At 43.5% G+C, this 25,163-nt stretch overlaps 1 protein-coding gene across 1 annotated transcript in view; it reads right to left on the reverse strand.

Moving 5' to 3' along the window:
- Positions 1-3,170: 3,170 nt before the first annotated feature.
- CACNA1G (calcium voltage-gated channel subunit alpha1 G) overlaps positions 3,171-25,163 on the reverse strand; it is a 173,969-nt gene continuing 151,976 nt past the window's right edge. Inside the window, exons 28-38 of the mRNA XM_075169670.1 lie at positions 23,912-24,021; positions 22,729-22,862; positions 21,466-21,536; positions 21,111-21,189; positions 20,912-21,033; positions 19,620-19,964; positions 17,151-17,291; positions 13,807-13,941; positions 10,589-10,778; positions 7,868-8,037; positions 3,171-4,160 (exon numbers count right to left, since the gene is read on the reverse strand). Of these exons, the coding sequence (XP_075025771.1) occupies positions 3,306-4,160; positions 7,868-8,037; positions 10,589-10,778; positions 13,807-13,941; positions 17,151-17,291; positions 19,620-19,964; positions 20,912-21,033; positions 21,111-21,189; positions 21,466-21,536; positions 22,729-22,862; positions 23,912-24,021 (2,352 nt within the window). The 3' untranslated portion in view covers positions 3,171-3,305. The remainder of the gene's footprint in view (positions 4,161-7,867; positions 8,038-10,588; positions 10,779-13,806; positions 13,942-17,150; positions 17,292-19,619; positions 19,965-20,911; positions 21,034-21,110; positions 21,190-21,465; positions 21,537-22,728; positions 22,863-23,911; positions 24,022-25,163) is intronic.

Consider the following 25,163-nt stretch of genomic DNA (forward strand, 5'->3'; position numbering starts at 1 on the left):
TATAAACGGCCTGTAACCGAGCTATGAAAAATCAGTTCTATGTGCAAGGGGCTGCAAGAATGGAATTTACATTTTTCCAGACACGTCTGCAATCTCTCTTTCCCCATGTGTCAGACTGGCAATAACAGAATATCCTCCTCCCACCTGTATACAGTAAATCCACAGTAGTAAAGTGCTGGTGTGCTTGAATGAACTGGATAGCCATGCGACTATTTTACCATCGATAGGGGTTGAGTTTTGGGGGTAGATGTTTTATATGGGTACAGTTCTCAAACAGTAATAGCACTGCAATATCGTAGAACTTGAGCTTAGCTGCTTGCTTCTAAATGCGACCTGGATGCAGGCTCTGAAACTAGGCTCTACATGTTGTAATACAGTAGGTCTGGCTCCAGGTTTATGAAAAGAAACTTGTAGATAAGAGCTGCTTCTGTTCCCAAGATGCTATGCAGACTTTTAACAATTTCTCTATAGATTTCTACAAAAATATAAAAAATTCTATCAACATAACCATTCTACAGAATTCCTGTGGATTTTGTACATTTTGTTTAAAAAAAGTCAAATTCTATAAAACCCCCCCAAACGGTATTTAAAATTATCTTAAGATTATTGCACACACTGCAGTACATTTGCATTTGTTTTTCAAAAGGGCATCTAGAAAAAACTTATCCAGTTTAGAAAACAAACTATTTTACATGGATTTCTTTTCCTGAATGCATCATCATAGAGCATTTGTTTATTGGCTAGTCGTTACTGAATATTCATGTATGATGTAAACTTTTTGTTACTTCCACAAACCTTGTCAGTGGACAAAACGCCAAGTATTGAAAATAGAAGAGCCTTTAGGCTTTCTGTTACATTTGGAGTTGAGCATTGGATTAACATCACATCACCGTTTTGTGCCATGATTTCAAGCTAAAATGTTGCATGGTTTTTTTGTAAGGAAGGAACTGTATGAGTAGTATCATTCCAGCTATACAAACACACTGCTAATCATTAAGGAACCAGGGTCGGCAATTTTAGCGGCCTAGCTATTTTCCCAAATTATTTAGTACCTGTGAAAGGCAAAGCTAAGGCTCATTACGAGTGTAAAACCAAAAAGGGATTAAGAATATTTCTCAGGCTTAATACACTGTAATTTTATTATTTCCTTAAATGTGATCTGGGGGAAGAACTGATGAAAGGTTTGTTTGAAATCATTGCTTTAAACAGGCTTAACTCTGGATCTGGACTGGCATATCAAAGAGAGCGGTCTCCGTATGGGCCCGTCTTGAAGAGGGGAAAAATGTCCCAGGCAAGAATTAATCTAACTGCAGTAAATAGTACAGAATGTTAATCCTCCTACTTCAAATACACTGATTGGCTGACTTCCCGCTGAAAGCCCTTACATTTCTACAGGCCATGTAAATTAATAGGGATTGTTTATGGAGCAAACGTCCTCAAGTGCAAATAAAGGAGCTTAATACCTCACATGGGCTGTTAGGTATGAACAGCATCTTCTTGTATGTATACGTGAAGCTAATGTGGATACACGTAGTTGTAATAGTCTAATCTCTGAATGGATAAAAGGCTGTACATCAACATGTTGTAATGATTTGAAAAGATCAGTAGTTCTCAAAAAGTTACAAACTCCCGACTGACAGAATTAGCACAAATCCTCCTCTTGCTTGCGCTGGTTTAAAGACACGATCCAGCAAAGCCTTGTCCATGTACGCAGTTTTAAACCTGTGACTATTCACGCACTTCAAACCATGCCTTATTTAGCGTACATCTTAATGTGATTTCATGGAAGTTGAGTGAAGTTAATGTCTGGTTTCTCTCAGTCTTGGGAAGAGTGGGAGGTGTCGAACCGGGCCAACCTCTCCTGATTTTCAGGCTGTGCTGTCCAGTTTTACAGATTGCTTTTTGCGGAGGGTGTTAAGCACAGAAGTAAACAGTTAATTTCTGAGATGACTGACATTAAGGACATGTTATAAAGTAAGGACATGAATTCCGTTTTTATCTACTTTTTATCATGATGCTGTTGCTTAAGGCTTTTGATAGATTGGAAATAAAATTACAGTCAGGGTCATGTAAATTAACTCTAGCAGTGATAGCAAAAAACCTGACTTTCTAAAGTGAAAATCAACAGTCATTTCAGTACCTATGGACTTCCTTATATGTATTCTGTAAAATAACTTGCAGTAGGCCTTGATTCTGTCGAACACATAAGCATATGATTTTAATTTTCAAGAATTACTTAAATACGATCAACCTCAAGGCAGTTTAAGCAAGAGCTTAACTTTAAACATGTGCTTAAGCCCACCGCTGTGTCATGTCTGCACTGAATTCACCCACTGCAAATCTTAAACGTGGCCTTGCTCTCCTTTTCGCACAGGTGCAGAAAGGAGGAGCTCCACTGCAAACAGCGGGCTTACAGAAGTGTGAAACTCAGCAAAAGAAACAGTCTCTCGCGGAGATACTGGAAAAACATCTCAGAAGTGATCACAGGCTTTTCTTGCCTCAGTTTCCTAGGCACGTATGAAAATTATCCATTGACATGATTTTGTGAGTCACCAGTGGATGATCTATAATATCCTTTCGTAATTCAGTATTGTGTACACTTAAATGGCTCTACATTCACCATCTTCTATCTATCAGCATGTTGTAGCTTTCTGGGTTTGTGCACCTGATTTTACTGTGGATGTTGATTTTATGCAAGATTGGAATATTATTTTGTTAAAAAACTGCCACTGCATTTCTATACTACCCGAACAATCTTTTTCCCAGAATATCATTGAAGTCCAAGGGGAAAATAAATTACATATTAAATAATCCTTATTTACTGCTTACTGTGGGATACATTTCCTTTGTAATGCACTAATTGGCTACATTTTGTGCTTTCCAAAACAAAATGAAACCCAAACAAAACAAAACAAAAAAATGAGAAGGGATTAAATATATATTTTTTAGGTTAAAATATTCATAAAAACCAACTTTATCTCAGAAATATTCTGAGATACATAAAATAGAAGAAAATTAAACGAGTCTTTAGTCACAAAATGTACTACATCCCGCAATACTAGATTCAATTAATTTAATAAAATATAATATACATATAGATTCTGCACATTGTATTGCTTTTACCTAAGCAGAACATATGCTTAAGTAAGCGTGATATAGGTTAACCACTCTTTTAACCAGCTGGTTCTTTAATCTTTCTTTGGAAATTTTTTACCCAGTGCCGTTTTGGAATACAGAGTTTTTTAATTATTTTTTTTTCTATTACATGAAAGGAAGAAAACATTTGGCACCAACAGAAAAGTAACTCAGGGGTCCGTTTCCGTTTGATCAAAGGAAAAGCTAGGAAGTGTCAACAAGTCTTTCTTTGGGGTAGGAGATGTTGACATACTGTCTGGAAGCAATGAATCCCCTATATCCATTGAATCCTTGGACTCACAAGATGGAGCACGCCGTCTCAAGCAAATGTCTCCACTGGCAGGTGAGATGCTGTGAGGTCCCCTAGGTAGTAAACTCTGTCCATCGGGTGGATCTATAGATATACATGGAGGGCTCAGTTTTTTCTTCTGCCGTGTTCCTTGCAAGCCTTCCATTTCACTTACCACCTGACTTATGAAGCCAGAAGAGCTAGATGTGGAATGGTGCTGAGGGCTGTTTTCCATTGAACAAATTTCTATTGAATGTCTCCTTTGATCATCTAACCAAGAGGGCGGTTTTTTTAGAAGACCCTGGGTGTCTACACTGTGGTATTTCTTCAGGTCCTTCAGTGTAACGTTGCCAGTATTGCCTACGTTCCTCTTAGGAGTGAGAGGCTGAACCTCTGAACAGGCACTCGAGGCTGTACAAGTTTCTGAAGTGAAAGGCTCCGAGGAGCTGTTTATTTCAGATACTTCTTGGTCCATTGAATCTCCAGGTGTCTCCTGACACGAGTCTGCACAAGCACACGACGCTGGTGCCTGCTTTGAAATATTATACTGATTGTGGGAAAGCTGCTGTGTATGAACGCTTGCCCGGCTCCATGCAGCCAACTCTTGCGCTTCTGAGGGCATCAGAGCCACTGATGACTCCTCCTTGGGCACAGCAGGGACATTTGGGTCAGAGAGTTCACTCACCTCGGTGTGGAGATTCTCCTTGCTATCCAAAGAGTCGTTCCTTATAGCCATCTGTATTGGAGCGTAAAGGGATCGGGGAGGAGGGGAGTTGGCAGATGAGAGAGACAGACCAAACAAAGGTTAGTACAAGCAAGGCACAGCATTTACAGGGCACTCAACTCTGCTGAGATACTTCAGCACAGACCCACTGACTCCTATAATGACCTGTGTTGTGAGTTCTAGCAATTCCCATGCTTCAGAGATCTGTGGGTTTGTCCCCGTGTAAGTGACAGCAGAATTTGGCCCTTCATTCTTCGTAAATGGTTGACCTTAGCTTTCTCCTCTAAGGATGGAGGGCTGCAAAACCAGAATGCTCCCACCTAAACTTAGACATATTCTTGTTATGCAAAGGATGAGGGATGAGCAAAGCCCTTTATAATTTTAGCAGCCCAGGTACGAGCGGGAGAGGGGAAGATGTGCAAGTGAGCCTGTGTATTCCCTTCTCTAGCTCAGGTGATGCTGAGGGCATGGAGCAGCATCCCCCAGAGCCAGCGACACCAGAGCAACCACGCTCTGCGCCAGCATCAGGGCAACAGCCTGTCCCTGGCTTTGGTCCCCAGGCTGGAGCCACGACTCTGCACCATCTTACAGCAGGGGAGCTGGAAAAGCTGGAGTCCAAAGTTGGACTAATAATAATAATAAACTGCAATTATTTCAACTTATTCTGATGCTTGAGATCAGGCTTCCTAAGGCACATTTTGCCTTGGCTGTCTTGAGCATGCAGTGTCAGTGCCTGCTGGCAGAGAGAACCTATGGCATGTTTTGAAGTCTTTGTCTTTTCACTGCACTGCATCCCCCCTGTCAAAAGGATTTATAAATCAGCCACGTTAACTGGTCCTTAAAGGCAGAGTCTCGGTTTGAGAAGACTCTTAAATGATCTTAAAGATTAAAAACTTCACGGAGAAATTTGGAGGAAATGCGTACAGCTGGTCTCAGTCCTTTAGAGAAGTGTAAGGAGACGAAATTCCTCATACTAAGGAATGCTTTTGTGATGAATTGTCCCAAAATGATCTTAGAATTTATATAAAAATTGTCCCACAAGTATCGTTTGAGCCAAATGATCTCTATTCACGCAAAGCTCTCGTCAGCTGCAGTATGCACATGTGTACGCGCAGAAACACAAGTCTCTATTGCTACATCTGCACATTGGGCTCCCTTTGTCGAGTTGAGAGAATATTTAATACGGCAAACAATTTTGTTCAATGCTGGTGAAGCCTTTCTAGTTAAAATTTTACAGCATAACACTGGCAACTAACCACAGTCAACAGTGGAGCTAATTCTGGTCTCCTCAATGCCAATAGTTTTAGTGAGTATTTAGGAGAAGAAATCACGTTCATATCCTGAGAAGAGGCGCAGACCACAAAAAAGTAGAATACAGAAGCAAAAAGTAATTGTCATTACTTTTGCTTGTGCACCAACCTGTGTTGTATACAATGACAGTTATTAGTCACCATCAGCTCTTTCTTTCCCTATGATACAGGCATCTTTGGTAGTTGTTAGTAGTAACTGTTTTTACAAATGTTTTACTGGTTTGTTTCAAAATAAAAGGACCCTCTGCCATCCCATTGGGGTGTACACCTGTAGTAGCCACAGCTTGGTGTGGGCTACAGCTTTGATACACAGTCCTGGAACCAGAAAATCAATATAGTTTTAATTTCAGGTAGAATTCCTCTGGAGAAAAGCTTTTGTGCAATGCACTGCCAAGGAGCGTATTCGTCAGCACGAATGTTGTCTCAAAGCATCCGATCCACTCATCTTTATCTGTGAGCGCATCGCTAATTGTCAAACTTTCCGGAGTCTAAACTGCACGTTACTGTGGCGACTGTGTTCACTCTCCAGCACTCTGGAGAGCAAGGGAGGCTAAACACACAGGTTTTAAGGATGGAGGAAAGTGCACGGACCAGGTATGTGGTGGACAAGATTTATCTATACAGAAATTTAGGAAAGGAGAGGGGACAAGGGGGAAGGGAAAGGAAAGAAAGAAAAGAAAGAAAAGAAAACAAATCAGAATTACATGCAATATATGTAACAATAAGGAAAAATGGGTACTGCAAACCAAAATGCTTTGCTAGTTTGGGCTATTGTCATGTGCTAGCAACAAATTAGTGGTGGCAATAAAAGGAGCCAAGGAGAGAGCACTTGAGCAAGCAGAAGTGCCGGGGGCGTAAAGGGAATTTTGCCTCTTTAAGGAGTAAGTTTCACAGTGTCTGGCCATCTAGATTGCAATTAACAGTAACAGCAATGCTGCCCTGTTGCCAAGAACCGCCTTACTGCTCCCATTAGCCGCATTGGGAGCTCCTTGCTACTCAGGAGCATGCCCAAGGCAACACCTCACTAACGTTCGGAGGGATCTGTCCGGCCCATGGACCATATCTGCTCACTGTCCCAAAGCTTTTTTCTCTCTGGAATGTCACTCCAAGAACATGCTTATGTTACTCATGAGCAGAGAGAGGAGGGAGGGGAATAAATTAACTTAAATGTATGAAAAGCTTTAGAAGCCTTCAAAGATATGAACAAAATTAGGCTAAGGAAGATGGCTAACATGGTAATTTATTCTAGATAGATCAGTTCAAAAGGATAGGTCTGTTATTCATTAGAAAGCAAGAGAGAGTGGTTATGAACTGGAATCATGACATCAATTAGTTTCCCCATTAGCAGTGATTGGGGTAGCTGGCCAGCTCTGTGCAAACGAATATATGCTAGGAATTTCTTATGTCAGTTCAGTATTACAGACTAATGTAATTGTTAACCTTGGTACTTCACATTCATTTTTAGAGCTTAATGAGTCAACTGTCTAATTTGTCAATGTTGATTAAAAGATGAAAGAAATGGGAATATTTTCATGCAGGAAAGAAATTGCTTTTGAAAAAATAGAACTGATCTATTTTGTGTATATAAAATCAGGCATGAAACTACTGAAGAAAGCAGAATTTGGGAATCAGACATGCCTCTGGTCCTGGTCCAGCTACACAATGAAATATGCTTAAAAATGTGAGAGTGAAGCACAAGTTTAAGTATTTTACTAAAAAAGATAAATTTAAACTTATGCTTCCAATCAACCAGACTGGAATCTTTGATTAGATCTCTTAGATCTTTGGTTGAATCAGGATTTAAATCAATACCAGGCAAAAACCAGAGATAAAACCAGTTGCAAAATAAAATGTGTTCTGTTTTGCATATACTCAAACTTTTCAAAAGCACACAGGAGATTCAAAAGGATCTTAATTTTCAGTTCTCACTGTAAAAACAGTATGCTCTCCATGACGGTTTTGCATATAAGATGTCCAGCTTCCTTGAAACAGTTTTCCCCTTTCGAGAAACCAGAGGAGCCAGAGGAAGGGTGGCCTGGGATGGATTCTGGGTTTGTCCTTTCAAGCACTGAGAAAATCACAGCAGTTAAGAATTAGTTCCTTAACCCCAACAAGCCCCTGGGGAGCATTTAGCTGCATTTATGAAGAGGACTGAAAAAAATAAAGTGCTAACAATGTGGAGAACATTTAGGCATGTTGCCAAAGGAGATGATACTCATCACGCACATTCTTTGGAGACTCATGGATGGCTTTCAGATCAAAATCCATCAACCTTTTTGTTATTTCTGTAGGAGAATTACAGTTCTCCGGAGGTTTCTCTGTGAATCCCTCCTTGAATTTAAAGCATGGTTAACCTGGAAACACGACAATATAAAACCTCAGCAGGTTCATGATCATAAGTCTGCTTACCTGTCTGCGGAGCAGCCTTTCAGCAGAAGGAGAGTGCACCTGCCGGGAAACCTGGGGTTTGCTCTCCCTCACCAAATGGTCATGAGCTCTTACGTGGTGAAAATGGTCTTTTGGAATTTGCAGGAGAGAGCTGGTGTCTGCCGGCTGTGACTGTACTGATGCCTTTGAACCTTGCAAGGGGGAGAAGAGACAGAAATGTGACATGTTCATCTGGGGATTGCGCCCCAATCTCAATGACCTTCCAGAGAAAACCGCTCTGTTGCGCCTTGGACCAGACAGGCATGGCAAAACCAGTGAATTCAGCAACTGGCTGTCCATGATTGGGAAAAAACTCCCACCTACTAATAAATTATTCCAAAATTGTCTATTATTTCATTTTTCTTGGCATTTTCCCCTGATACAGCTGGGACTAGCTCCTGTTAAGAACAGAAGATTATGAACTAAAAGTTCATATGGAACTGGCAATTTCTACATCCCTGCTTTAGGGCCAATAACTTTGCAAGCAACCACACATCTTAGCACCGCAAGGATCTGACTTTGAAAGACTCTAGAAAAGGATGTCTCCATACCCGAGCGTATATGGAGACTGACTGCTGGGATCTCAAAACCAGCATGCACACTGGAAATGAAGCGAAAGGGAATGGCACCTGGCAGCTTTCAAGGCTAGTTTTACAAAGCATCCCAGGAGAAGGAAATACATACTCTCCAGCCTCTTTCTGACCCTTTGTGGTTGCTGGCTACTTCTTCTAAAAGGTTTGAAACTCTGCATGCTCTGCCCCCCCCCCCCGGCTCAACATTTTTCAAAACAATTCATTTAACCTGGACCGTATCCCAGAGAATCTCATTTGTCCTGGAATCTTTCCCAGAACAACAGCCCCATTACGAAGGAGTATTCAAACAAATACCTCCTGCAAGTGCCAGTGTTTCTGACAACAAAACCTTTCCCAGCTTGAAATATTATGGCTTAGTTGTGGTGATTTATTAGAGGCGCCTGGCACCTTTTGCTATCTTCACAGCACTTTATAATATTACAAACTGTAAACAGGTAGGGGTGACTTCCCCCACCCTGAAAAGCAGTGACATTGTAGGTGGAACAGGACAATGATGCATATACCAAGATTTGGGCACCTTACCCACCTCTGAGCACTTTGGCCCGCTTAAGACGATTGGAATTTCACCAGCAGGAGAAAATCACAAAGGGTTTAATTGCTTTATGTGGTTATGAATTAGACATCAGCTTTACCTTTCCAAAATACTTCTCCTACATCTCAGTGGAACAGTTTTTCCTGTGGCTTTACAAGGGTGCAATGCCAGCCCCCGCCCAAGCCAGGGCTGTCAGATGGGGCTATTCAGTTCTCCAAGCTGGAAGTGCAATCTTGAAGAAAGAAGGGACTCAGAAATCACCCACGTTTTGGTGAAGTTGATGTAATTTTTGTTCAAGACAGGACAAACGCAGCCAAATTAAGGGCCAAATATGCAGCAATGGAAAATCCCTCTGTAGCAAATGGGATTCTTGCATATGGTCAGGGATTATAACTCCAAGGCATTTCTTGGCTGTTAGAAAGAGCCGTAATTCTGGCTCTACTGGAGGTAATGGGAGTTTTGCTATTGACTTCAGTGGGATTTGACCAGGATTTTAGCTGCACCTTTTGCAAACAGGTTCTTCAAAGGACAGCTCTTGACCTTGAACATTTTGGCAGTTATTTCTCACAACTCCAGATTCATCTTCCTCCGTTGTGTCTGCATTTTTTTTCTGCTGTTCAACAGTCACTATTCATCCAAATTCTTATTACTATGCAAATTTCAACATCTTATTTCTAATCTGTTCAAATCTCCTACCATTCTGAACAGTGCTGAAATTATGTTCTGCTTAGAGGCTTTCAAATGACAATGCTTGTAAAAACTTCTCTGTCTTATCTGTGACAAATGTCTAAAATGATGGCATGTACAGAAGAATTAAGGACAGCTACATTCACTTACCAGCAGAAGGTAACCCCTAGCAGACAGAGCAAATGAAAGCACATTGATAAGCATCGGGAGGCAGTTGCAAGTACAGGTACAGAGGTGCAGGTAGAGAGAGAGCCCTTGGTATCCGCAATACGCTAAGAATATCTCTAATTTAGCTCTGAGGTGTATATCCCAACCACGCACCCTGGGAAGAACAATTCTACACACTCTCATTTTTCCATTCATCTCACACTGAGATCTCTCTCAATTCAGCACATTTATGTTCATTTTACAGGCATTCAGAGACACCATTTTCCCATCTTTCACAGATGTTCCCATATAGAGCTTCCAAAACCTGCTAGAATAGGTACTGCTGCAAAAAATCAGGAAATATTTTTCTGCTGGGATTTTTGTTCTGGGCTCAGGTGAGACGGATGGAGCCCAGGCTGTATGGACTGTAACCTTCAGGGAACCAGGCAGGGGGACAATCGGCGTTGAGCCAGGCCAACTGCTCATTGTCACACTGCCAAAAAGTTCAGAGGAAAGGAGTTATCTTTAACAGCCTGGACTTTGTAAGTTGTGGAGGATCTTTGCAAGTTGTGGAGGATCTTTGCAAGTTGTGGAGGGTCTTTGCAAAGCCATTCCACAGGTCTGGACACCAACACGTCACTGGAAACCGATGGCAATTTGCTGCCTCCTACTCAATAGCTCGGAAAATCCCAGTTATTGCTATACTGGAAAATCCTGCTCTTGTCCCAGCTGACAGATGTGTACCTGACTGGGACTTGTGATGTGCCGGATTCCTCTCGCCCAGGGAGGCAGGGCAGGGGCTGGAGTACGGTGGCTGGAACATGTAGCTGTCATTTGGCAAAGAGTGGGTGCGCCCCACCGAAGGCTTTCTCACGCTCAGCAAGTCCTTGCTGGGAGACAGGGTCAACGTGTCGTCTTTGAAGCGGAGATCAGCCTATGGGGAAAAAACCAGTGAGGAAGGAAGACATCATGGGGTGAGAAGAGGAGAAGTGCCCAGAAACGCTAGCGACAGCCATTGCAATCAGTATGGCACGATGGGCATGCACATCGTCAGTATGTACAAGTTGCACGAATGGATCTACCAGGAAGCTATACCCCTCATTTTGTATTGTCAATAAATTGTCACACAGAATGAACCACAGAAACAGAGGAAGCAACACTGTAGTAATAAACCATGACTATTTCAGGGATATGCAAGGCATCATGCCTCAAGGCCAGCAAAGGTCACATGCTTTGCATAACTTTAATCCTCTGCAGTAACAGTAAAGCTCTCTCTATGTGCCCTCATCAGCAAGTCAGAGTTTTGCAAAGGTGAGTAGTTTCCTCTTCTAATAATAAAAAAAAAAAACCAAACACAAATACAAAAACTAGTTTACAGAAAATATTTTATATTCTGGCTCCCAGCACAATTTTATTGGTTTTTCTTCTCACATAATGAATACTAAACCCATTTTATTGAAAGGAATATCTAAACCTACTGCTTCGGGGTTAAAGCCATTCTCTAATTAGAAGGGATCTAATGCATATTGTATATATGTTGACTGTGGAGTTTTTACAGCCAAAGAGCCTCTTAGAATGGGCAGCACCAGAGGCAATATCAAATGAGGTGGATTCAGGTCTGATTTCATAAGGAAATATCTCCATCCCAGAAATGTTCTTGGGTGTTATTATGTTGGATAGTATTAGCAAAAATGGAAGCAAAGTCAACTTCCCTGGATATTTCTAATGAAAGAATTACTTCATCTTTAAAAGGTCTCCATTGAAAAACACAGAAATAAGATGTGACACTGTAGTCTGATACAGTATATTGTTGATAATTTTTGGAAAGCTTTAAATCTTCTTTTCTGACAAATCTTCCCTTAACTCAGTGCATTACAGGTTTTCTGAAATCAACACTGAGATTTTTTCCCCAATTGTATCCTTCAGTCATAAAACCAAAATTTCACTATGGCATTTCGTTTGCACAAGAAACATGATGAGATTAAGTGGAATTTCCAAAAAGGAAAAAAAAGGAGGAAAAAAGAAGAAAAGGGAAAAAAAAGGAAGACCACTGTTGTAAATTTAATGAAGGAAACAGATCTGCACTGTCATGCAGCATTAATTTCAGTCCTCAGGAACCTGCTGATTTGGATATAGCCTGGATATAGCCTAGATGAGAGAGACTGCAGTCTCCTGACATAGCTCAGGGAAGGAGAGCAAAACCTGTCCTGGTAAAGCTGAGACTGGGTTTTGGGAACCTCTCTGTTCCTCCCCTCCCTGCCTTCCCCTTCCAAGCAGTATGTTTATGCTATTTAGCTTTCATATTATTTAGCTTAAAACAAAAAAGATGGCCTGAAACCTGAGATTTCAAATTCAAAACCATTTGGATCTGACCACAAGAATTTGGATTTGACATCCTACCCCAAACCCAACCTTTAATGAACCTTTATGTTCATTGACAGGATCCAATACCACAGTGGGCTCGTTTCCACTTTCTGATCATCTCAGGGGAAATCTCATGAGTGAATCTCATTTAAAATGTCTGCAAAATGATCTTCTGAGTCCAGCTCACAGACAGAGCAGTGGGAGCACATGATTTTTTGGTTCACTGATAGTTTTGAAAAACATGTTGTTTTGGCTTGACTGAAAATCAAATCTGAGTTTTCTGTGAACCAAAAAAGAAATCCCAACCCGAATCTATTTTGAGTCAAACAAAACATTCTGAGATATTTTTCAACTAAAGCTGTGTCTAAATAAAGTATAAAAATATTGCATTTAGAAAAGATCTGAATGAAACCTTGCAGTTTTTCAGGAGTTTGAGAAATTGTTTTGACCAAAACACTTTGTTCGTATTGACACAAATTCACAAAATGCTTTGTTCAACCTGGTTTTGCTTTTTTTTTTTTGGAGAAAAACCATCTCTTCTGGCTATACACTTGAAACTTTGCTAAGCTGTCAAACAGGTTTGTCTCAGCTGATTCAAAACTAGAAGGGCTCTCTCCTCAGTCCAGCTCTCCAGACTAGCTAATTTTGAAGCAAAATGTCCCATACAAAATGTTAAATGTAGTTTACAAAATCTTTTGCACATGATGCCATGAAGCATGATGGGAAATATTGTCACGGTTTAAGAGATGTTTCCCAAATAAGTGCTAATTAGGATGACAATCGACTGGAATGGCAGAAAATTTATCAACAACACAAACATCCAAAGGCAGGTACATGAACAACAACAAAGAAAACAAGAATGATCCAAAAATGTTGGAAGAGGAGTTATGTCTGTTGTACAGCAGAAAAAAGCACTTGACCGCTACACAGCTAAAAATGTCTAATGTTTCAAAGAGGAGATGGTTAAGGCAGGGTTCAAAATACTGGTTATTTCATTCAAAAAGACACAAAATAGTCCAAACTTTTTTTTTTTTTTCCAGCAGGACAACTGCTAGTAAGAAGTCACAAAACAAGCAGCATCTCGGAGACATCCCCATCTGATATTTGTAAAATAAACAGTCTGGCACCAATCATGCAAAAAGCCTTGTGGTGCCTGTGTTCATAAAGACAAAAATCCATTACAAACCAAAGGGTTGTAGATGACCCCTCAGCAGAGGACACATGAGTCATTAGCTCATGGGTGTCTCTTCCACACAGCATCACTGATTTGTTTCAGATGGGGAGGAAATTTCAACCTTGATGCTTTCCAAAGCATTTTTTTACCATTTATTTTACTTGTAGAAAACACATTGTTTTTACATAAGACGCCAAAGGAAAAATAGAAATAAATACTTGTTCCTCACAAGGATCCAAGTTTGTGGACAAGTGATAACAACCCAGGACCTAATGGCATTAAGGACAACGTCCTGTTCAGGGGAAAGGTTGGTGCTACTTGGAAAGCGGCCTGAACTGAAAATGCCATTAGGCAGGTATAGAGAGGTGGAAGCAGTATTTCGAACCCTGTAAACATCAGACTAGACAGCGACCAGTGTATGTACATTGCTTTCCAGAGCATTAAGTAAGTGTGTGTTAGTATCATCAGGAAAAGAGTCATCCGTCAGAGCTAAGGACCAGGATTTTTCAGAGAGAATATCTGACGTCAGAGACAGAGCCTCCATCTCAGCTAGAGGGATCTAAAGGGAGAGATGATTAAGCATAAGAAACCAGGACACAAATCTTCAGGAAAAGAAAAAAAAATTATCATAATCTAAATACTTCTAGACACTAAAGCAATATCCCTGCAATGGGAGATGCTACATCATGCACATTGTTACCGGGGACAGAACGTTAAAGAAACGAAATATAACAAAGAAATGAAAAAAAAAAAGAGTGGGACATTCATACTGAAATGCTTACCAGTGAGCTGGGAGGGAGTTTAAAACCATACACTAATGCTAGCATTGTATTTTGTTGTTCTCCTGTCTAGATGAAGAAGCAAAAGTAACATTACTTTCATACTAAAGATATTTACCCTCTTGGCTATGATCAAATACAAGAGGCTTCAAGACCTTCCAATTCCTCTGAAGTTGTTCCTACCCAATAACCATGCCGTCTTCTTGGCTTCTAAGCTAATCTGGTTGAGTCCCCAAAGATTCCCCAACACCAAAATAATTTTGCAGGTGGGGTATGGAGCGTGCCTTTCCCTGCGCTCCAGGGAGGGTTCGGGGACCTCCCCCTCCCCGAGAGGCAGGCGGGACTATAATTAACTTCCTAATAGCTAAACAGGGACAGAGAGAAACTTAAGGCTTGATTCAAAGTCTGGAAAGGTCAGCGAGTGCCTTCTTGGTGACTTCAGTGGGTTTTGGCCTGCTAAAGAGCCTCCAGTGCCTGGGTAGGCACCAATAACTGTCCTACTAAAAGAACTGCCCGCATCTTCCAGCCCCCAAATGCCAGCCGAGCCCTGGCCCTCACCAGCCCCCTGCAGCCCCCCTCCTCTGAGCAAACCCGAGCTGGGAATAGGTGCTGCACCAACGCTGTACAGATGCATCTTGCACAAACGCATCCTCTCTGAAGGCATTCAAGTAATTGATAAAAATCTTTATCAAAATATTGACGAAGCTCTCTCTCTAGACACAGAGCTCTTCTTATAAGAAATATGAAACGTCGCTTCAGGTTTTGGAGAGAAAGGGGAAAAGGGGGACTGCAGTGTCTCTGCCGGAGCAGCATCCCTTCTGCCAGGCACCACAAGGAGGGATGCTCGCCCTGAAGTGCAGGCTCAGCCCTCCCCAAATCCCCACCTCGGGTACGTGTCTGAGGCTGGTGCCCGCGGCAGTGGGAGAGCGGCACTGGGGACAGCATTTCATCGGGTAACCTACAGACCTGGCTCACACTTGCAGGGGCCTCCTGGTCTGGACAAGTCCCAGGTGCTTCCTTTTTGTTTCTCACTGTGCATTTCTTTTTCCTACCGTCTATGTTTGAAAAGTCTTTCAACAGTAATATATCTTCCAAGAGAAATCACAGAGGCCCAGATCTGTTGCACTTAAGTTGTCAGAGGGCTGGATTTTCTCACTCTTCAAAATGGCATCAGTGGGGTGAAATAAACCCAGTGATGAGTGAACCTTGAGAGGCTCAAAACTTCAGCTGAGATAAGGAAGAGGGTCGGGCTTCTCTCATCTAACCTTGGGTTTGATATCTCCTCTAACACAGTCGTCCGCTGGCAATGGATGAGAGAGATGCTTTGGAGGAGCTCCTGATTTCACACGAGGCTCCCCAAAAAAGCATCGCTGCAAAGGTTGCCAACACAACCCAATGGGGACAGATTCAACCCACCGACTGGAGCCCAAGCACATGGCGAAAGGCTGTGCTAGAGCACGGTGGACACCAGCAGCTCCTGCCTGATGGAGCTGCTCTGCTGGGAGCTGCTATTAATCAGGTTGCTTTCAGCAAGTCCCAGCGCTGCTCCAAATTCCTGACTTGCCTGAGAACATGACAAATGGTGTGAACGGGAAAGCCAAAATGTAAACAAAACATCACCCCCCCTTCAGCCTCCCCTCTCCCAAAATTGAGTTTGAAGCCATCAAAACATTTTGTTGGAAACATTCAACTGATTTACACGGGTTTTAATTACAGGGGGGAAAAAATAAAATAGCTTAAATTTTAAAAGGAAAAGCCATTGCAAACTGGAATGCTATATTTTTTCATTATAAAAATGTCAAAACAAAACCATTTTTCTGCTGCAGCAGCACTTTCTGGTGAAAAATGTGACAAAAAATTTCCAACCAGCTCTCGCTGAGTTTCATACTGACCCTCTGCCTTCCCTGCCAAAAGCTACCGTCTCTATTCCTCCGGCAATTCTTAGAGGCAACCACTTCCTACAGCTTAATAGACCTCAATCTGGAAAGCGATACACAGCAATCAGAGGGAGACATGTTATCCCGCTATATAAAGATCTGCAGTAGGATTTCATTTTACCTAAGCTTGTTCCTTTCCTCTAATGAGCCACTGAGTTAGATAATTTAGAGTGTCAGTGAGCTCATAAATAAGCACGCAGATTTAACAAGAAAACTTCTGCTATTTTCAGCCAGAAAGGAAAAAAAATAGATCAAGAAATATGAATTTGCTCAATTCCAACTGCAGGAAAAAATAGGTATGCTTGAATTATTATTATGGTCACTGCTGTGATTTAGGGAAAATATTTGCTCTAAAGAATAATACACTTGAGAAAGTAGGTATTTTATTCTAAGTAGTAAATGAACTAATTTTAAACAAGTATTAGAGCCCCTGTTCGGGAAAGCGCTGGAGCACACGATTACCTAAGTACATCATTAAGGGCTGCCTCGCCTTCTAAATTCAGTTTAGATCAGAGATGAGGATCTAGTTTACAATGACCCACTTGCAAGAAGCCTCTTTAGGAAAATCATTCGAAACTGGATTTTCATGCAGTGTAAGTAGGCACAAAATGTAGAGATCATTTTATGATCTCCGGCAGCTCAAGCTCTGCTCCGGGAAAACCTCACACCGTACTCCAGGCTCTGCAGACGTGTGTTGACATTACTATGGAGCCCTGGTTAGGAGCAAGAAGCCAAATACAAGAACCCCACTGAAGGATGAAGACGGGATTTTGTACATTTTTCCCTGCAACACTCGTGAACAGTAAATCCCAATGAAAAATTTCTTACTGGGTTGAAGAGGGAAATTCAGAGCCTGTACTTTTCCTCTCGCATTGATATACAACACCATAAACCAAGATATTATCTCAACTCCCACAGAAAAAGCCAAAATGACTTATGCTTCAAAATCCCTGTGACTACATTACATAAAGTAAAGAACTTTAACTCTCTATTAAAGGTCTCAGTCAAATCAAGTTTGGATGGAGACTTTGCAGGAAATTAGGAATATTAACCTGGTTCTCAGAGTTGTAATATTCGGGAGCTGGGAGGGCATAATGATGGCACACAGAGCCTGACAGGTTGTCCATCAGCTTCAGCTCTCCTTCCAGAGATTCCTGGATCAGCAGTGATATGGTATCAAACAAGTGCCTTTCCTAGGAGGGGTGGTGTATAGCATGCAGAAAGAGAGAGCAAGCCAAAAAGAGAGAGGAAAAAACAGCAAGGGACAGAGACAGAGAGAAAAAAGGACAGTGTGTAAAACCCAACAAACAAAAGGAAAAAAAAGAAACAGAATAGAAGGGGGGAGGGGAAGACGGAAACGTTCAGGGAGAATAGCAGTGACGGAAACAACAGGACAGGAGAGGTGAGGCAGGAGAGGAGAGAGAACAGTGCAGTAATATCACGGTGAGCAGTGACAGCTTTCTCAGACATTACTAGAGATGGGGCCGACGCCGGCTGCCCCCGGGGTCGTGGCTGCTCCCGCTCCGGGCCCTCCTCGGGGACAATTCTCGCTCTCAGGAAACACGACCGGTTACTCCTGGGATCTGAGCTGTGTAATGGGGCTGATATAGCAGCGTCTTGATAGTTGGTGCTGTAAACTTCTACAGGACACTACTGCTGTAAGGTTTCTATACCCACTGTCCACACTTTTGAGCAAGACCTAATACTTGACACCTAAATCCATATCCAGGGGTCACATAAATTAAAATAACCTGACTTGAAGAGAAGCTGAGCATCCTGTCCACAAAAGCTGCAGATGCCCAGGATGGACACACGTCAGGTCACTAATTCATGTGCCAGACATGGATTGAGGTGCCTCAGTTGTCCTGGCCAACTTCAAACCAGCTGGCCACAGCACAGACAACGGGAGGTTATACAGAGCAGGGTCTGGCTTTTACAGGCAGTGTGGGAGCAATTTAAGGGTTGCACCTTTCACGTCGGGAATGCCTACTACATACAATGAGATGAGGACCGTCGTTACAGTCAAACAGCACACAGTGCAAAAATCCTGGGGAACAGGCAAGCAAAAGAGCATGCTGACCACATGTCCTTGCAAGGTCATGTCCTGGGAATTGTATTCCTCTGCTGTCGTGCTCAAGCATCAGATTTTTCCTGAAGATTTTGGCTGGGAGAATAAATAGTCAGAATAAAATCTCCCGGAGGTTTTTTAGGCTTCTGTTTGAGTGAAAGAGCAAGAAACGCACTCTGGAGATTATGACTAGAATAAGCCCTTTCCAAAGCCACCTTCAGAGAGGGCAGGTTTAAGAGACTGAAGAGCTGAGGGTATCCTTCCTGCCGATTTGTCTTGCAATTTCTCACTTTGCCAGGACTGATGCAGGACAACAGTGCTGAGGACAGTTTGCCAGTACTCTGCTTAACATGTACAACAACAGTTGGGACATGTTGTTTCTTCCTAGAGGACGTAATGAGTCTGGATTTCCCCATATTGCCCTGAACTCCTTTTTCTTGTGCCAAAGAGCAGCTTTGGACTCCATCTCAGACATCAGTGACTCCTAATGGCACCAGAAATTTCCAGTAGCTTAAGAACTGAAACAAAGCTTAAGCAGGGATTTACTCTTTTTCACCCTTGGACTAAAGATTATAAATGAGTTTTTCATGCATTAGAATACTCATTAATCCACCCCAGGCAGAAGCCAAGATATGCTGTTGTGAAATCATGATGTAATAAAAGCTAATGAGGTCTGTGTAGAGTTTAACCCAATTTGCAATCAGCTAAGACTAAAAAAAAGGCTGGACCGCTTTTCTTGTATAATTCCAGCTCAGTTCCCTCCCGAAGGACCCTGTCTGGGTCTTGACCTCACCTCTCTCATTCCTCAGACTGAGTCTTCATCCAGAAACTGCGTTTTAGAGAGACTTGTTGCAGCTCGTGGCAGCTACCACATTACAGCCCTGCTCCAGCACTGCTCCTGCTGGTGGGAGTTTTGCCACCAGTTCTGGTGAGCTCAGGTTTGAGTCCCCACTGGATTATTCTGTTAAAATAATCTTTTCTTACAAGCTTGATTATGGGGACGGATTTTAAATTGAGGTTACATAAAACAAATTTAATACTTAAGCAAAGATTACCCAAGTTTTATTCCCCTTTTATGTTGTGGTTCATGATCTGCATTAGAAAAGCAAACACATTATGCTCATGATTTTGCTATCACAAAGGACCTAGCCCAAACTCTGGATTAGAGCAAATTTGGAGCTACGTCTGAACTGGGTGGCTTGGGCACATCTCCAGAACAAATTGCAAAGCTCTCTACCTCTGAACAGATGCATCAAGGTGGTCTGGAGACCTGCCTAGGGTCTCTTCCCTGGAGCATCGGTTCCCACACCACGCAACAGTCAGTCAGCAGACAGCGAGGAATACAAGCCCTGGACATACGGTACGCCCACTCCTTCATTACCGACTCGTGCATGTCTTCCCCTAGCAAATATGCAGGTCAAGCCCTCTTCACCCTCCAAACTGAGATTCTTACCATAGGGTAAACTAATGAGAGCTGAGAATCCACCTTGATTTGCATGGGATTGGTACATCCTCGGGGGCTCTCAGGTCTCTCTCCACCAGCGCCACCTGTCCACACAAAGATGTCCGAGGGGCTATGTTGGCCGGGGGTGATTGTCTTCATTTCCATCTCCAGTTCTGCTTCGAGCTCTGCCTCCTCCTTAGCCTCCTTGTTGCTCTCCTCCAAGTGCTTCATGAGCACGGCGATCACCACATTCACCAGGACAAACTGGGCCGTCAGCACGAAGGAGACGAAGTAGATGGGTGAAATGACGGTGTTGTAACAGGTGGACTCCTGGTCACAGTCTCGCAGCGTGTCCTGGAAACAGGGGGAAATGAGGGAGGGATGTGGAGCGGTTCCAGCATGGACCTTGGTCTGCCATCTGGTCATCTGGCTGCAACGGGTTCTCCTTTCATGGAGAAAACTGAGAAGATAATTGGGCAAATTTCATGTCTAGAATGGCAAAATACTTGCCAGTAAAACCTTACGTTTCTGTGTTAGTCACCACAAGCAGGCTCAGAGGAAATTGTCCTTGGGGTGTGCAACAACAGACATCGACACCCCGCTGCTCCTAAAGGAAAGGCTGTTTTAACAGGTTAGAGACCAAATACACAGGAGTGTGGCAGATGGACCCAGGGCAAAGCAGGGTGCAGCTATAACCCATCAGCTATCCCACAGCAGCTGGGCTTGCAGACATTCAAGTTCACACCCTCTCATTAAGACTTTGGCCACTTAACACTCACCATGGGCTACAAATTGACAGAGAAGCAATGCCTTCCGACTAGCTAGCACCCTGTGTACTCATAGACCAGATTTCTTCACAATAGCATGCCTTTATGGCTGTCCTCTAAGAGAGACTCTCTCTCAGAAACCTGGGTTTTCCCAGAAAAAAAAAACCATAAAGTAATACCACCAACAACAATAATAATAGTAACTGGAGACTTTTAAGGAAAAAAATAAAACTAATGCATGTTACTGAGCTGAACTCATGTTTTACCTGAGAGATGAGTCCCTTTATTTTTTCCAGTTGCTCTCTTAGATTAAAAAAAGGGAATATGTGAAGTATGCCAGGAGCCTGCACCTAGGCACTGCATTGTTGGGAGGAGGGAACAGAATTAGAGACTTTACCCAGCTGCACAAATGAAGAGACCAGCTCACTGCAGGACATGAGTGTCCCGGCTGAGCATTGTTACCAATCTGGAGCAGAGTGGATGGCTTCTAATTAAGCAATTACAGGCAATACTCGTTTTCCGTGAGTCTCTTACCTTCATTATCCCATTCCAGTTGTCTCCTGTGGATACTCGGAAGAGAGTCAGAAAGGCCATCCCAAAGTTTCTGAAGGTGGCGTGCCGTCCCAGCCCCTCGCAGGGGTGCGTGTCGTCACACTCTGTGGGACCAAGCACAGCTGTGAGACCCCTGCCCGCGCACTGCTCCCACCCCTTCCACCGGCACGGGAAGACTCACCAAGGTCTCCAAACAGCTCCACTCCAAGAGCTGCAAATATGAAAAACAACAACATGAAGAGAAGACCCAGATTCCCCACCTGGAAAGAGAAAAAGAAATGGGGGAAAAAAAACACAAAAAAAGAACATTCATTGATTTTTTTGTTCCAGACCTGTTTCTTGCTGTATTCTTTAATCCAAAACTTAAATTCCTTCAGGGGAAAAATGACCTCAATGTGAGGACTGTATCTCAGACTGTGCTTCGAAAGGAAATGTGATTCTCTAATGACAGTAAAGATAAAATGATTAGCATTCCTCTGCAATAGGAAATTAGCTCTGGGCCAGAGGAGATCTGGTTTGATATGGCAGTGGGTTACCTGCGGCAGCGCTTGCATCACGGTGTCCAACAGGGCTCTCATCCCCACAGCCATCTTCAGCAACTTCAACACTGCAGAAAACACGTTCATAATATGGTAACAGCAGCGTTAGCATGGAGACACAAACTCAGTCCCTCTCCTAGGAGCCACAGATTATAGGAAGATAAATGTGAAATCATGTCAAGTGTGCTCCATTAGCTGCTATAGTCCCTGGCCTTTTTACATCGCTCCTGGTTGCTTGGATACTATTAAAATCCCGTGAATAGCAGCCACACCTATCCTGAGACTTGGAGAAAGCGTTATCGTTCTGCCTGCCTTTTCCTTTCCCCACGTTATCTGTGTTGGACCCATCTCCTTCTTCCTCTGGTTATCGTGAGCAGTTACTTTCCCAGCCCTGCGGCTAGTTTCCCACTTCCCTAGGCTACCCACTTTCACACATGATTCACTGAGGAGCTGGTTTACACATCTCTTCCAGAAGGTTGCATTTCCAGTTGGAAAAATGCATGTATTTTTAATTCTGAAAGGGATCCAATGCACAGGAAAACTACTTTTTTTTCCCCCTTGAGACACAGTAGCATTTCATTTCTCCTCCAGTTCCTTCTTTGCTTAGATGAGGGCTGCAATCATAGCAATTGTGCCTCAGAGCACAACATTGCCCTTCAGGAGGGCCTGGGAGTACTTTATTAAGGGCCCGAGCACTCACGTTTTACGTCTTCATCATTTGGCCCTGAGATCTCCCTGTTCTGAAAAATCAGGCCCTGAAGAAGCTGGCTTCCCAACTTGGGTACGTGTCGTTACAAGTCTGAGGGGACAGATGGATGCAGAGTGACGAGGCATGCTTTGTCACCACGTGGTGAGATGTAAAGGCCCACGGGAAATTAAATTTATTAGATGCTTGTTTTTTAAAGCCAACGTACTTGAGCTTGTGTTCTCTAATCCCCGTTAGAGACGACTTTGATTTGACTGGCATATTTTTTCCAGGTACATCTCTGGGAGTTACAGCCACAGCTATTTCTCCGTTATTTCTAAGCTCTCAGCCTTCAAGTCCTCTTAAGATATAAACACATGGTCAGTTGGCTCAGCTTTTTGGCTCCTCGCAAGTATTTTCCCCCATTGTTCTTTTATTTGTTTACAGCCTGTTGATGCCAGAACTATGCACATCATGATGGGGATGTGCCCCAGAACCGTTTCCCAACGCTTAACTCTCTCCTGGAGGGGACCCTGCACCTCAAACACAAGTCAGTTCTGCTTTATTTGTCTCACCTCGAGCAATCCTGAGAACCCTCATGATTCGGATAATAGTGGGGTTAATTGGTAGCGAAGCGTTCACCTCGATCTCTTCCAAAGTGATGCCCATGATAGACAGCAGCACGATTGCCAGATCTAATTGGTTCCATCTGGAGACAACAAAAAATGAAGTTTAACATCTACTAAGAAGCTGGCAAGGGGAGGTAGCTTGTTTCACATGAATTCCAGTCATTTCAATGGTTCTAGAACTCAAATGAATCTGCAGCATTTTTCTGAGGGTATTATACAAAAGCAGTTATGTTATGAAATCATTATAACTAATACATCTCATTAGAAAATCAGCCAATTCCAAAGATATTCTTGACTGAGGGGAAAGAGAAACAAAAGCTGGGCAGTTCTCTACCCCGAGGCTGCAGATCTCAGGGGAGATGCTGCGGTATCTATCCAGCCACTTCTAGACACGACACTCGTGGACCTCACTGTGAGATCTGCCCTAGAAAGAACCGGACCCCGTGTCCAGTCCTTGCAATGAAAACCACGCTGGGTGAAGGAAAGACCTCAAGGATTTGTGCCAAGTCGGCGAGAGGTGTAATCCCAGCACGGACACCCAAAACACGGGGAGGGAGGTGGAACCATCACCCGGCTGCTGAAGGGTTTGTGTCAAGTCCTGCTCAGTGCCAGTGCTCTTGGTATTAACATTGAAGGAGGCAAAAATGGGTGGAGAAAGATTCACCAAGGACATATTTGTGAGGTAAGAGAGTGAAAATCTAGAAAAGGAAGCAATTTCATCTGCTGCTAGCATCTGCTTAAAAAGAGGTCCCTTTTCTCTTTCATTTCCACTCAGGACCAGATTCTCTCTCTTGGCATAAACTTTGTCACTTCACAAGGTCCTCTTGATTATATGGACACGCAACTGGTGTGAGAAGAGAACCAGCCGCTCGGTGGGAGACTCGCTCCTATTTCGTCCACCCCCAAGGGCCAAAGTTGTGCCATCACACTCCTCGGCATGCACGATCCTTTCTCCAACTCACATCCCAGGCCTCCACTTACCCAGGTTTCAATCAGTCACACCAAAAAGCGTTCACACGTGTCACACTGACATCACTGGGAAGAGCATCGGGGTCCAGGACACTGAATTTGGGCAGCTGTCTCCAGAAACCTGCTGCTGCCCCCACGGTCAAGATGGAGCTTTTCTTACCTGTCTTGGAAGAAGCGACGAAACCCAAAGGCGATAAGCTTGAAAACAGACTCCAGGACAAAGATAACGGTGAAGATGTAATTGCAAATCTTCAGGGCTTCATCAAGAACCTGGGATGTGGACAGAGGACCGGGGTTAGATGCTAGCTCTGCTGAGGGGCTTTGCTGCCTGCAAACCTGCCCTCCTTTCACCAGTTACTCATTTCCAGATTATAGACAAACGGCTCCAACTGTGGGCTCTCGCCGATGACAAATGTCCCAGGGAAAAGTCCCAGTACTTCAGGGAGTGCACAGGCTGCATCTCTGCCTGGCCCCAACCCAGCTGATATAATTCACAGGGGGGCCTGACACAAACCCAAGGCACAACTCAACCCCCCCCCCCGGCAGTAACACAGCCCCAGCTGGGATCGCTTTGGGTGAGTGGTAAGAGCTGCTGCATTTGCAGGTGTCAGCAGCGCAAAAGCCCTCGCGCTCTCGGCAGAAAGCTGAATTTCATCCCACTTGCTCGTTTGTGCACTGCTGCAAGAGCCATGGGCTGGCCAGGACCATGCAAGCGCTGGCCAAATGGCTTCTTTGTGACAGCCTGTCATTTACTCCTCACCTTGAGCTTTTGGCAAGGAGGAGAGAGGGATGGCTTGCCAGCAAGAGTGAGTGCCTCAGGTTTTCCTCTGCCCGCCCTTCCCTCTGCAGGTCTCACAACCTGGCCATTAACTACAGATGCCTCCTGGCTGGGACAACTCCTGCACAGTCGGGCATTAAGCCATGTAAGATATTATCTCATCCCAAAAGTCCTGCTCGTGAAGGAGCGCTGTGGTAGCAGCATTCTGCATGGCCCCTTAAGTAACATCCATCAAATGGGAGGGTAATAACTGTGTCCAGAGCACTGTTAGGGAATGTGGGAGATGGCAACAGAGTGCTCTCAGACCAAAAATGAGACTTGCTGATCCCCAAGCGGGAGAAATCATAGTAGAGGGAATTTAAGCCATGCACTCTGCCTTCATGCTACAGTTTAGCTTCAAGCAACCACCTCACCTGCCCAAGAAGCACCAGCCCAGCCACCAAAGGAAGCTGTGGCTCTGAACAAGCTCCCCTGTCATACTGCAGGGGACCTGGGCTCTGCCAGCAAATGAGCATATCTATTTGGCAAAAGCAGATTTTGCCCAGTAGCTCTTTGCTCGAACCACCTCTGTGCACACGGCAGCCCCTCCTCTATGGGCAGCCGCAGCATCTCCGGCTAGGATCTCATCCACAGG

This window comes from Calonectris borealis, chromosome 20, assembly GCF_964195595.1.
Source record: "Calonectris borealis chromosome 20, bCalBor7.hap1.2, whole genome shotgun sequence".
NCBI classification, from domain to species: domain Eukaryota; kingdom Metazoa; phylum Chordata; class Aves; order Procellariiformes; family Procellariidae; genus Calonectris; species Calonectris borealis.